Below are 14,447 nucleotides of genomic sequence, written 5' to 3' on the forward strand. Positions count from 1 at the left end.
CAATTCAAACGGAGAGGGGGGTTTTCCGAAGAAATCAGTCTCCCGAACGAAAGTAAGTCTGGTTTTCCTATGACATCGCAAGGTGGCAGCGGAGGGCTGTTTTCTGAAGAAATCGGTCTGCCGTATGAAAAAGTAAGGAAATTACACTGCCCAATGCAAGCATGGCGCCTACGAGCGCTATGGAAACACTGCGTCGCAGCCCAAGAAATGCATTGCGCAGGATCACTGAGCCACGCACGATCATTGCGCTGTCATATGGAAACCAGGCTTACATGATAACGTAAAGACCTAGAATAAAAACAAACTGTTTACTTATTACCTTGACAAATGTACTTTGAGTTCTTAGAAGGTAAAACAAGGAAGACCATGAAGATCGTTCAAATCCAAAGGATGACTATCATTGAGCAATCGATGGCTTGCTTAGACCTTACATGCATCGTCAAATCAAATCTAGTTAAGGCATGTTTAGGAGAGATGAGTTAGAAATGTGACTATCGTAGCTTATAACAACTTGCAAGGTAAGTTATAGCGCTGTTAACTCATTCTCACTACTGACGCATCAAATGCAACTTTTTTTAAATTTCAACATTGGCTAATATAACTATTTATGGAGCAGCCACCATTGTTACCATGGTAACAATGAAATAATGCTTTAACAAATCTAAATCTTTGTAAAATAAATACTAGCAAAAACAATATAGGCTATTAGAGATAATCATGAGTTATTGTAGTTACTAGATTTGTGATTAATTATTTTACCTCCTGAATTCACCTCATAACTATATATTACAACGTCAGCGCAACGACAAATCTAAAAAAACAAGGTTGTTGAAGGTGCTTTGTCTAAAAACATGTCACGAAGGGTGATGACACACTTGGCTAACCGCTTCAGACAAAGCACACATGGCTAATGAGTATATGAGAATAGACGTATGTGGTTTAAATCTGTTAAATAGTAAGGGTTCACAGAAAAAAGTCAAGACTATAAACAGCTCGTACCAATATAAGAGGTACTCATGAAGAGGACTGCTCCAGTATGTCAGCAACGCAGACAACATGAAATGGTTGCTTTAATAAAAAAAATTCTATGATAAGTATTTGCCGGCCATAACCATCAAACACTGCAGTTAAGACTGCCATTTTTTTTCAATAAACTGACCTCTAAGTTTTACTGGCAACTGCTGTCAAGTACTGCTGCCAGCAGCCAAGCACTAAAATTTACTAACACAACACAAAAAATTGCCAAAGATTGCTAAACTGCAACGGATAAACTGATCTTACTTGATACAGTTGCAGTGAGACTTGTTCGAAGTTTTGGGATGTGTGGTGAATAGCCTACTTCAGTGGATAATAACAAAAAATACTGACTAGAGTTCCAGATACCGACCTTAATCACCTTACACTGAGACAATCTATCTGCGGCCATCAGTAGAAATGATTTTCCATTTTTAATGTATCATTTTAAAGAGTTGTTCATGTTTGTTATAAATAACTTTATCGATCAGCCATTTTCTATAAACAAAAGCGATTTGATCTTATAAAAGATGGATCTTTCTGATAGGTAAAATTAGGATATTTGTCTGTTGGTCTAGGGGACCTCGCAAAATTGACTTTGTTTAATCCAATCCATATCCAATCAACCGAGTGAGTAAGCGACTGTGGCAGTCCCACAATCAGTGTATGAAGGCTGTAGAGACTCGCCTACGTTATTTCGGGCAGCAACAAAGATAATGGAGTTTAAGCTTGAAAAATAAAACATTCAACTTTAGTTACGGACATGAACTCAATCCTAACATTTTTCAGAACATCTGTTTTGTGAACAAGAGTGAAAATAAGACAATGCTATGGTTTGTTACTTTATATGCTGCCCCATTATTTACTATGGCCATGAAACCTTGGTGACAAACAGACAAACAGACCAGGTCACCCAAATACCTATTTACAAGTAGAACTTTAAGATATGGCGTTTAATTGATTGATAGTGAAAGTACACGATTTGAAAATCACAACATTTGAAGAGATACCGCCAATCGTATAAACGATATAACCATGTAATGATGATTTAGTTCATGCCTGACAATTTTCAGAGCGAGGGATACTAGAACTGAAAGTGACAAGCGTTGTAGTCTGATAATACGCCCATTCTATGGTCTTCCACACGCATGAATTCTAATTCTATGGTCTTTCACAGGCATTCATGAAATGTGTTTAATTATCTCGAACACATAACAGTTTCTTTTTAGGTTAAAATACACAAATAAATATTAACAAAAACTTGCAAGTTTTTTTACATAATAGGCTAAATATTTATCGCGATTTGTCTATAAATAGATGATTCGCGATATATCACGATTCAGCATAACTAAATGACAAGCACATCTTAGACTCCTATATTTTCTGAAAGTGCAACTTGCCGCGATGTGATTTGGTAACCCATTAACTAGAACCTGACTTGGACAAAGCTACTAAACAACCAAACCAGTCGAGTGCTGAAGTCGGTCTTGAAGTATGTCACAACTCCAAGCTAGTCCATAACAACGGTGATAATGAAGGTATGAGTAAGATTCGAATAAAGATAATAATTGCATGAAAGACTTGACATTGCTCAATATCAATCCTTCCGCAAGCTTGTTATATGTAGAAAAAGGAAGTAAATGGCATTTATTGCAACAATCCCATAACTGAACACCTACAGGAGATATTCAGCAAACCAATGGCTTGCCTGTCTACAGAGGACACCCTGATCATGTTCCTGGGGCTATCGGGAGATTTTGAAAGGTATCGAGATAAATGCATGTACAAAGTTTTCAGCAAAAGGATTGATGATGGAGTCATTTTATAGCAACTACGAGGTTGCCAGACAGTAGCTGCTCGAGCTCGTGCAAACCAGTTCTTGAGTGGCTCGCCTGGTAAACAAAAATATGCGATAAATCAGAAAAAAAATTTTTAATCAAAAAAGATAATCTTAGATGATGATTTTCTGGTGACCGTACGGGCATATAGAGCTGTACACGAGAAAGGAAAACATTTAAAATTAAAAACAGTGGTAAAAAGATTACATCAGCCAAATTAACCATCTTGTTTTGCTGTGAAGTAATCCGAGGCAATAAAATGATAACAGAAATATTTTTTAGAGCTGCCATAGTGGCAAATTTACTAAGCTAACTTGATCAGCTAGCGTTTAATGCTTTCTACTAACAAGAGTAAAGTTCAAGCGAGAAAAATTCTTGCCATATTTGCCATTTGACTTGTGAACCACAGCCCTAGATATTCCCTTGGACTTGCAGATGTTGGGGTTAACCAGCATATCTTAATATACCTGGACGCTTGCCAGGGATTGGTGGCTGACAACCCCTAGCCAACATGAACCAGATTTACCGCTTGTAAAAATACTGACTAAACATCTTCCAAACTAGTGCTGCGTGATAAAACGATATTGCACGATAGGTGTCGATTTTGTGTAGGACAATTTCATTTTGGGGCGTTTTGTAGGTCGATTCTGTAATCGGGTATATATAAACATTTTCGCTATCATGTCAAAACCATAAATATCTGCGTTTGATTGGCAGAACCAACATCGGTTATCGCCGGCTTTCATGACTCAATATCAGCACAGTATTAGTTTGGACACGATTATCGCCCTTGTACCTTTTGGCGAAACGTCACAATAATCTATATCGAGAAAGCATAACTCCAAAGATTCGATACTGAACGATATACATAGCTCACAGGCTATTATATTGTTTTGGAATGTGGTGTCATATCGCACAGCACTATTTCAAACTGATGAAAATGTCGTGAAGCTGCGCAAAGTCGGACGATCAAGGGTGACCTTCGGTCCGCATCCGAATGTGGCATCAAACACACTTTATCGACACTGTGTAGACAAACATGCATTTTTTTATTCGGACATGGTTAAAGAACGATTTCAAAAGTAGGTGTTATGCAGTCATGAAACTTGTATGAGTTGATTTTTTATCAAAGATCATCAAAATGAGCCAAGTAATCGAAAAATGAATTGTTTGTACCGTAAAACCTCTAATTGAACGCAACCTCTATTTGAACGCCACCTCTATTTGAATGCCACCTACAATTGACCGCCACTATAGAGGAAAAGGTTGCAAAATAGAGCGCCATGGCATTCAATTAGAGGTTTTACGTTAAGTGGTTCTTCGGCTGAGTTACATTCAAACTTTGTGCTGATCGATGTATAATTGTTGAGCTCAATGTGTAGTATCATGACTGCTGACCGATGTATAATTTGCTGAGCTCAATGTGTAGTATCATGACACTCTAGCTATTCGACTAACATTTACTGATCACAAAACCAACAAAGAGAAAATAAAAACCATTGTATGCAGTAAACACCCCCAGTTGGCTACACTCGAACTGTATACATCAGCCGACAGGTGAATGAAAATTCGACCCTTTGGTTGGCGCTCGATCTGCTTCAAGGTTATACTAACTCTTGGAAAGCCAGTGATAGATTGGAGCATAAAATTGCAAGAACCAATGACTGACTGCTCAGCGCTAGGCAATGCATCAACTAATACTTTCTACTTTGCTGGAAACCGTTTCAAACCGCTCAGATTGAAATGATTACAGTGGACCACCATCATACGATTTTAATTCATTCCAGTGTTGGCATCGTATAGCGAAAATGCTAGCAATGGGTTTCTATACCCCTCTATAGAGAGTTATAGAAACCATAGTAATTATCTAATGCAAATACCCCATGGTAAAAAACATCAATACTGTATATACATATTGTACATATTAAAAATTAGTAACAAAATAGTATGTTAAACTTTAATAACTATAGTTACCTACAGTAACCTTAGAATGTTTAGTGCACTTAGTGGTTATGATCCACAATAAAATGTAACATTACAATGTACTATCCGCAGCACGTACCGTAAGGAGCTCTTATCTTTGAGACAGATGTATAACATAAATTTTAAATTTAACTTTTATGAATTAGCTTACTAAACATATATGTAAAGCTGATTTTTAGTATGTATTTTACTAAACTGAACTTCAACTTTGTCATCGGCTAAAATTTCATCACCGGTTTCGTTTTTACTACAACTTATAATGAATAAAGTTGAGCTGAGAGAGAGCATCGTATTTCTTTCAGCGACAACAGTCAGCCGTTGTGAGGGGCATTTCGGCGAATGACATATTGGTATCTTCGTTATTACGGTGTATTCAGTATACCGACTATCAAACTTTAATTTCGATAGAAATTTTTGTTGATATTTTATGGCGAAAAAAGTGGTATGGTAAGGACGAAAAATCATTGAGTTCCATATAGAACGGCGAAAAAATGTATAACAGGGACATCGTAACCCGGCAGTGCACTGTAGTTCTAATAACGTCGTGTTTTTGGAATTACACGGCAGCGATAAACCTATCGAGTAAATTACATGGCAGCACTAAACCTGTAGATTAATAATATATATAGAAACTCATATATTTTTAGATGATCCATAACAATGTACTTGTCCAAAAGAAACAAGACGACTAATCATTCTAATATAGTACCCATCCTCGGGATTGTCTTGCTAAAAACCAAACATCGGTATACAGCAATATCTCTCCCAGCTACCGTTTGGAAGAAACATCTAGTAGCATTGTGCAGACATCTAGTAATACTGCAAAGCTAACAATTTATATTCAGTATTGACAAGCTAGATGGTTATCTAACCATATTAACAATGTAGGCTTTACTTTCAGTTGAGAGATTTATACGTAACTAAACACCGCAGTGCTCGCCTCAGAGTTATTATGATTGACAATAAACGACGATGGACAAGCATTATGATAATTAACAGAAAAACTGCGAGTTTGTGGTGTGATTTAAATCGGAAGAAAAATTAATTTTATTTTAATGCGAGATGCTAAATATATCTCGCTAAAATAAAACAACAAACAGGTGAGAATAACGTTTTCAAGCAACGCATTGAGGTCAAATAATGGCAACAGAACTAAACAACAACCAGCACATTTTATACATGGAAGAAAATTTTTTCAAGAGAGATAAATCTAACCTTATGAAGAGGCACGACATGTGCCATGTCCACAGGGAAAAGCATGTCGAAGAACAAGGAACAAACTTAACTCAGAAATTCTCTAGCTACAAGCCTGCAGATGTAAAGGTAGAGAGAGCCCATCTGGTACCAGCATAACCGAATGTGTAGCAGTCCTAACACCAACTAAATTGCGGATGGAAACACTGGGCTTTGTCTTTATAAATCGTTTAAATTTCTCAGTCATTGTACAGCGATTTCTGAGTCTCATAATAAGGGCGCGCGTCTAATACCGCTAGGTATGAATGACATAGCTAGCCTTTTAATGGACTAAAGCAGTGCTGCCCAACCTTTTCCGAACATGGGCCGGATTTAAAAAAAAATGACGCCAGTGGGCCGGACTCACATTTCTAGTCTTACATTCTTTAATAGAACTATTTGAAATGGTTTGGAAAAGTATTCAGAACTGTAAATATTGATTGTATTTTTTATTTATAGAAATTACCCTTTATACAATTATAATTCATAACTCAATTTAAACATAGGGGGTCCTACATATGATACTACATGTATTTCTATTACTTTTATTGCTATCAAAAGATTATAGTCTCCAGATATTACATGAATACGAAATGATCATTAGAAATTTTGATTTAGTGCCTTAAATTCTATAAAATAAATTCAACAATTTATCAAGATTAAAAAAAACATTGTTCAAATGGCTTTGTATTTCAATAATAAAACAATTTCATTTTAGATGTAAACCGGTAATGAACGAAAATATCAGTGAGAAACTTGAAATTGTTTCGAGTCATCAAGAAGCTTTTCGATGTCTGCCGGAATATTTGTTAAGGCCAGTCGGAGTTCATCTTCGAGGTGAGCGTCACTCAAAGAATTTCTTTTGTTCGATTTTATTAATTGCATGCGACTGAAGAGATATTCACACATCCATGTCGAACCGAACAAAACGAGAAAGCGTTTTGCGTAGCATGTAAGATTTGGAAATTGAGTGTGAGGCAGACCGTATTTGTAGAAGTCCATCAGATTCCTATTTAAAAATTGACTCTTGACATCAAAATCACTTTGTAATTCATTCAATTCCATTTGAAGCTCAACGGGGGCATCAGCAGGATCCACGTCAAAAGGCATTGAAAAAAATTTCAGCTGGTCTTCACAAGCACGGAAATCCTTAAATCTCCTGGCAAATTCTTCCTGCATCCGTTTTAACTCACTCACAAAGAATTCCCGGTTCATGGTTGAAATGTGCGACTGTTTCTGAAGGCAAGGAAAGTGGGCATAATTGCTGTCAGCAATTTGAGCAATCCACAAATCCAGTTTCTTTTGGAAAGCTGTCACCTCCCCAAACAAATTATGGATGAGTTTTTCTTTTCCTTGTAACCGCACATTCAACTCATTCAGTTTGTCTGTAATGTCCACCAGAAAAGAAAAATCATTCATCCATTTGTCGTCATCAAAATTGATGCATAAATTTCCTTTTGCTTCAAGAAATGCTGCCACATGTTCTCGAATATCGTAAAAGCGTTTCAAAGTACGTCCACGGCTGAGCCACCTGATCTCGGTAAAGTAAGGAATGCCAGAAAATTCGGCGTTTATCTCATCGAGAAAATTTCGAAACTGTCGATGATTCAATGCACGACTCCTAATGAAGTTGACAGCTTTCACGACATTATCCATGACGTGATCAAACTTAAAGATTTTGGAGCAAAGTGATTCCTGATGTATAATGCAATGGTACCACAATATTTGGTCTTTACTCACATTCAGGGATTCCAGTTTTCTTTGGATGAAACCACGCAAGCCTTGCTCCTTGCCGATCATGGCCGGTGCACCATCGGTAGCAATTCCCACCAGACGATCATAAGTCAGTCCCGCCTTTTCGAGTGCAGTGTCGATTTCTTTGAAAACAGCAGCACCCGTGCAATTTCCTTTCATGGGGCATAGAGCAAGTAATTCTTCAGTGATATTAAAAGTTGAATCAACACCTCTCACGAAAATCGCCAGTTGTGGTGTATCAGTAATGTCAGTAGATTCGTCGATGGCAATGCTGTAAGTTTCGAAGTTTTTACAAAGTTCGTTCAACTGCATTTTCGTATTTTTGGCCAGTTCTTCAATCCTTCGGGTTATTGTATTACGCGACAAGCTAACACATTTTATAGCTTTCTCTTTCTCTGGGCACAGAATTTCAATCGCCGAGGTGATACATTCTTTGACAAAATCTCCTTCCGAAAAAGGTTTCATGTTGCGTGCAATCTTTTCAGCAATGACGAAACTCACTTTGGCGTACTTTTTCGATTCATCATCTACTTTCCGAAAAATGTTCTGTTGTGAGACTAAATTCTTTTGAAGTAAAAGTGCTTTCTCCTTGCGTTGATCTCCTTCATAACGATTATGGGTCGAAGCGTGCTTTAATGTGTAATGCCGTTTCACATTTTCAGCTTTTAGAACTGCGACTGTTTCACCACAGATCAGACAAAGACATTTTGCATTTGATTCCACAAAGAAATACAAATTTGTCCATGCTTCGTTAAACCTGCGATTCTCCTTGTCTACTTTTCTGATTTTTCTAGCCGACGCCATGGATGAACAAAATTTGAAATTTATTGTGAAAAAGAAACTACTGTAATTTGCTCATCGGTATAAGAAGGCTTCCTTATCAAAGGTTGTGCTGGAGTATATTTGAAATTGAATCACCTCAAAAGCCAGTTTTATTGATGCGGAAAGTCAATAAGGCGTGCGCGCCTCGGTGGAAAATACCATAGATATTTCAATAAGCGGTAAAAAGTTCAGCGTTTTCTATTGAAATATCTATGGTAATTTCCCAGCAGTCCTTCTTCAACCAGCTGAGGTGAGCGCCCTGAGGCTTTTGATTCGACGATCGAATCAATCAATCGTACACGCTGTGATACTTCACTTTTTATCAATTTTTCAATGTCAGCAAAGACACTAATTTTTGACCTAACGCTACTGAATTCTTCAAACTGAAAACTATTGATTAGTAGCCAATCATCTTCGAAGAAAAATAACAGTTGTAAGCTTCTGCGTTAATAACAGGAATAAGTTAAAGACTGACGCACGGGCCGGATTCTAAGGCTTCATGGGCCGGATCCGGCCCGCGGGCCGGACGTTGGGCAGCACTGGACTAAAGCCTTGGGAGATTGCTCTGACAGGGATAATATTCGACTCAGCCAGGACACATTTACTTCTTACCAGCAAAGACAAAGACAAGATCAAGCCTAATTGGCTACTATGCAAATAAACCTCCTTCCAGCAAAAGGAACAATATCATTGTGGTCGCTCTCAACCAGACTGTCTAAAGAACATATTAAATAGAACCCGCTAACTACGCTACTTTCTTGCGTAGGAGAGAAAGAGGCGCGTGCGCGATGATAGACAGAGCATTTGAACTGGAGTAGGAGACTATGCCACTTTATCATACGTGTGCTCTATGGGGGCACTCGTAAATTTTAAAATAAACAAATTACGAAGATTTGAGAAAACCTCAGTGCGGTAGATATATATACCAGAACAATTCTTTGCCAGCAATATCTCTAATAAATCCTCAATTAGTGGCCAACCAAATACTGAATTTAGGTTCTGGCTGAAAGAACTGACATTAAAATGTAAAGCTTTCCAGCCAAATTCTCAAAAGATGGACAACCTGTGACTTGCACAAATATTTGTACATATATTCATTTTGGCATTTTATGCCCGATTGAAGCAAACTCAAAACTTACCACTACATTTCTTACTAATGTAACAGGTTGGCTAATAAATATACATGTACATATACATGCTACACTACACCCGGGTATTGAATGACTGTTGAAAAATTCATGTTTCCCCAACTAAGTAAGAGTTGTTTCCCCATGCCTGAAAAACCAAAATAATAGATTTTTGAACCATTTTGGAGAAGGCTTGCATATGAGCCACCAAAATAGCTTTTTCAGCTTATCTTGGCCATACAAAGGCATTAGTTCCAAAATTAGCACAGTTCTTAAAAACAAGAAATATTGTCATAGAACAAAGGCTTTTTAATGATATTACTGCTGATTTCGTACGCCAGTAATGAGAGTGGCTATATTGTGACATAATTTATAACAGAGCAACTGTGCAACAATTGGGAGACTTCAGTGGTTTACTTTATAAAACTTTGATCAAAATCAATCATTTGATTGATCAAATTCGATCAAATCGAATTCATACCCGCTCTATTCAAATGTGTTTATCGCATTATTGACGTACATTAAGTAGAAAATTTATTCATAAACTAAAGAAATTCTTCTAAAAAACCATGTTTTATGTTTGGGCATAATAATACTCGGAAAGAGATGACTCCCTGCAATTCACAACTAAATGAAACCTCTGTAAAGGTATTGCTGATTTGTTGTCCCCCTTAATGGATAAACAAGCGTAATAAAATCTGAGACAGAAGCTTCCATATGCATTCAAGCAAGGCTTAGAGCATCTAGTCCGTTACCATACCAATTAACTGGGATAAGCAGCCATAATTCATATATAATTTCTGCAAATGGTTAACCTGCAGCTAGAGGACTATAAATAACTATTTTCAAACTTATGATTTTAGCAATTTTCTTAAATAAAGCTCGAAAATTATTAAGAGTTAAAGACACTCATAACATGTGCAAATGTTACCGTCCAATTTTCAAAGCTAATTTTCAAAGGAAAACTCTTTACAACTCAGGCTATGTAATTCATATAGAAACTGTTCACCTCCTGTCTTCACTGTATTGTGGCAATGACGTTTAAGCTGCCATTAAATAGATCTGTCAACAAATTTAGTTGACAATAGTATGCTCATGTCAAGTGTTAATGCAATCATTTCATCCCCCACCTGTGTAAAAACTACACAGGATTTCCAATTAACCATATATTATAATTGCAAATGTCCCCGAGACAGCAGTTTGGTAATTCTAAAATAATTATGTTTTAACCAATATGAGTGAAATAAAACTAGCCGTGGCCTTATCATAACTTTTTTAAATATTTTTCTGTGATTATCACTAGTTTATAGCAATTTCTAAAACTAGAGCATCAGCACATAGAAATTGTTAATGTGGAGAATATTTAACCAAGACAAGAACTTACAATGCTGATGTGATTTTTGGCAATGCATTTGAGAGGTCCCAGCAATGTGTATAGTTGATATGTTAGATCACATCATGAGAAAACATTGCACCAGTTGAATCTTTATTTGTTTTAAAAAAGACCGAATTTAGTTTAGGCCTATAACTAATATGACATTATTCATGACCATACTTGCAAAATATTTAATACCATGAAAATTACCATGGGTAGCTGATTGCTTCTAACTGATCTTGACCTGCCAGCTAACATTTTTATTATTTGAACAACTTGAAAAAACATGTTGACTTTCAAGATTTTTTAATATCTTGAAAATTGTAATACCTTGTTACAATCCTAATATATAAGTTGGATATATATTAACTTTATTTACACAGGTCAAGGCCGTTTAAAACAAATTAGACCATGAGGCAAAAGTAAAAAATAGTTAAGTAACTTATATTTATGGTTGTATTCATAGAATCAACTGTCGACGGGTTAAACTTGACATTTTTGCAAAATAATCGTAGTTAACTGAATAGGACTTTGGAATAAAAATTGTCAACGACCCATCTTTCTATCCTTCCTAAATTGTGACTCTTGTATGCATGTTTCTGTATGAGCAGGATAAAAACTGGCAGTCTACATACATTTTTGAACTGGTGCTGGGCGTTCTACAAGGAAGCCAGAAAGAATGACCATACTCAGTAACAAGAAAAGCAGGAAAGTGTGACAGAGAAAGCGGCGAAGGAATGCACATACTTGTAAGAAGCTGTCACCTTCAATCCATCCCACCATCAATGACTGTCAAACTAGGGTATACTAAATGCTAATAATGGTTTCAAGGGTCAACAATCAATCACCGTGATCCATTATTTTCCTTAGAATTAGACGTAAGACTGACATTAATTTTGTTCTAGATTTTCTGACAAAAATTCGCCAAGCTTGGAAACACATGTTCATACTGCTAAGTAATGCAAAATATCGTGTTCACTCGAAGGACAATTCACACATGTGCGAGTTCTACGAGCAAACTTCACATAGTATCTAATATTGCATTTGCTATTTGCAGTGTTTTTCTATATTCCTGCTGTTCTCAATCTTAACAGAAATTCGGTGAAAACTTTCTTGAACCACAATTTTTTACAAAGTGTACAGGACTTGATTGACCGCAACTTCGGCTATAGCTTTCGTGCCATGCATTATGTTTCTGTGACGCGGATATGGAGTTGTGCCCACGTTGAGTTATCGTGCGATAATATTTCAATGGACATTCGCATGATACAGATAAATGTGGCGTTTGGTTAAAAAAGATAATTTCTGAACAAGAGTAATTTTTATGTTCTTATAGTGGCGCATTCGGAACCGCTCAAATCAAAATAGGAATGACTGAAGTTAGAAATATGCTTATAAAGTAATAGCTGTGCGGGTAATTCTTGTACATCATGCGCAAGCGCCGTTTCCATCTTTCGCCACCATTAAACATTCAATAAAGATTTGCGACTAACAAAACTCGCTTAACTTTCAGTTTTTTGCTGCTTCCATCTTGTGGATGACAAACTTGCAGATTAACCGCGCCGTCGTCGCGCCATCAAAACATTGTGATAAGTCATAGAACCTGACTGATTCATATATTCAAATGAGCCAACAAACAAAAAGCAGTACATTTCAATTTTTCAAGGCATATATGTGCAGCCTACTATATCATGTAACACTGACACCCCCTATTAGGATCAGAAATCCAAAAGAGTCCCCCAATACCTTGATCAAGTACAAAGGGAGGGGTGTTGCAAAAATGGCCAAGCGTTAACAGTCAATCATGGTGCCACCTTAGCTATAGTTCATTGACTCCTTTATTTATGCTCTGTGACACATGACCCACAGCTTCTCAATCAGTAGCAAACCTTTCAAAAGACAAACCTCGCTCGACATCAGCAAATGCGTCATTGCTGCTACGCTGGCCCACCTCTTATTTCGCTACAAATTTCACTGCTGTAAAAGGAAGCGGAGCAATACGACTAGTGATTCTACTGTTTTTAAATCAGTGGTTCTCATAAGTGAAACGATTCAATAAGCCGGACAAGAGGTGAAATATTAGTTGACACTATGTTTGAAGTTAACATCTGGCGCGGAGAACTTGGTTACCAAACTGCATGCATTATCATTAGTCGCTCAACTCCGTCGCCTTGGCAACAGAATATCAAACTACTAAAGCTATCAGAAGGGATGCCCTGGCAACGAGGTGAAATCACCGACTCGTATAATCTCTCTACTAGCAAAGATTAACAGTAATCACCAAAGATGCACAAAAACGATAATACCTCGAGAAGGACCTCATAAAACTAACTGACAATGTGAGGCACTTGATCGGAGAACAATGGCTTTCCTAGGTGTTATATTACTATCGCCACACAGCCGAGTACGAATGTAGGATAAACTGTGTAAAACCTTTTCTAAACTCAAAACGTCACCAACAGAGTTGCCACTCAAACACCCAACCTGCAGGAGAGATTAGAATGAGACCGCCGCTGGCCCGAAAGACAAACACACTTCAAAATTATGTATATGGGATCAGCTAAGGCGCCATCCAAAAGAATAAATTATTATTTGCACATCTCACGTGTGAGCGCACAAACGCCAGAATTTAACTAGGGGAGCTAATGCTAACAATGCAATTCACTCTCTTAGCGGATGAACAAGAGACTTTCCTTCGACACAAAGACTTTATAAACAATCAATAAACGACGGAACAATGAACATAATGCTTGCAAATAGATCTGTCAGACGGACAAAAAGTCAACTGTTAGTCCAAACGGTTATCTTACCGAGTAGCCCATGAGTTCATCACATCGCAACTGGGATACGCACCAACTATTTAAGAGACCGACTCATCTCTAGTCCAATTTTACCATCATAACATAATCTCAGTCATGGATATCACATTTAAGACGAGGAAGCAATTTCAGTTGAACAGGTTGCAACACCTGCCAAGGGAATGCGCATCGAGCTCTTTGGCAAACTCATCAGCAACCGGCAGACCAGTTGTTGATAGACATATCGGCTGACTGGCAGCTAATGTTATTATGATTAATGTAACACATGTCAAATTTGATGCTCCACACGATATTCACCTATGCAAGCGGTAAATTTCGCTGATGAGCCAGCGAACATATTATCTTGAGCACATGATCACAGGAGCTTGTTGTCATCTCAAGGGGTATCTATACCTACTGATGTCTTAGGGTACTGATGTTGAATGGAAGAGACATCCAATATTTTTCCTTGATACTACTATGTGTTTTCATTGTTGATAAC

General features: G+C 37.3%; 2 protein-coding genes across 2 annotated transcripts in view; both read right to left on the minus strand.

Moving 5' to 3' along the window:
- The window catches only part of LOC137404706 (transcriptional enhancer factor TEF-1-like), a 67,767-nt gene that overhangs the window by 49,188 nt on the left and 4,132 nt on the right, over window positions 1–14,447 (minus strand). The window lies entirely within an intron of this gene.
- On the minus strand, window positions 6,813–8,627 carry LOC137405182 (general transcription factor II-I repeat domain-containing protein 2-like). The gene has a single exon (XM_068091409.1). The coding sequence runs from the start codon at window positions 8,625–8,627 to the stop codon at window positions 6,813–6,815; it is 1,815 nt and encodes a 604-aa protein (XP_067947510.1).

Source organism: Watersipora subatra, chromosome 9, assembly GCF_963576615.1.
Source record: "Watersipora subatra chromosome 9, tzWatSuba1.1, whole genome shotgun sequence".
Lineage (NCBI taxonomy): Eukaryota > Metazoa > Bryozoa > Gymnolaemata > Cheilostomatida > Watersiporidae > Watersipora > Watersipora subatra.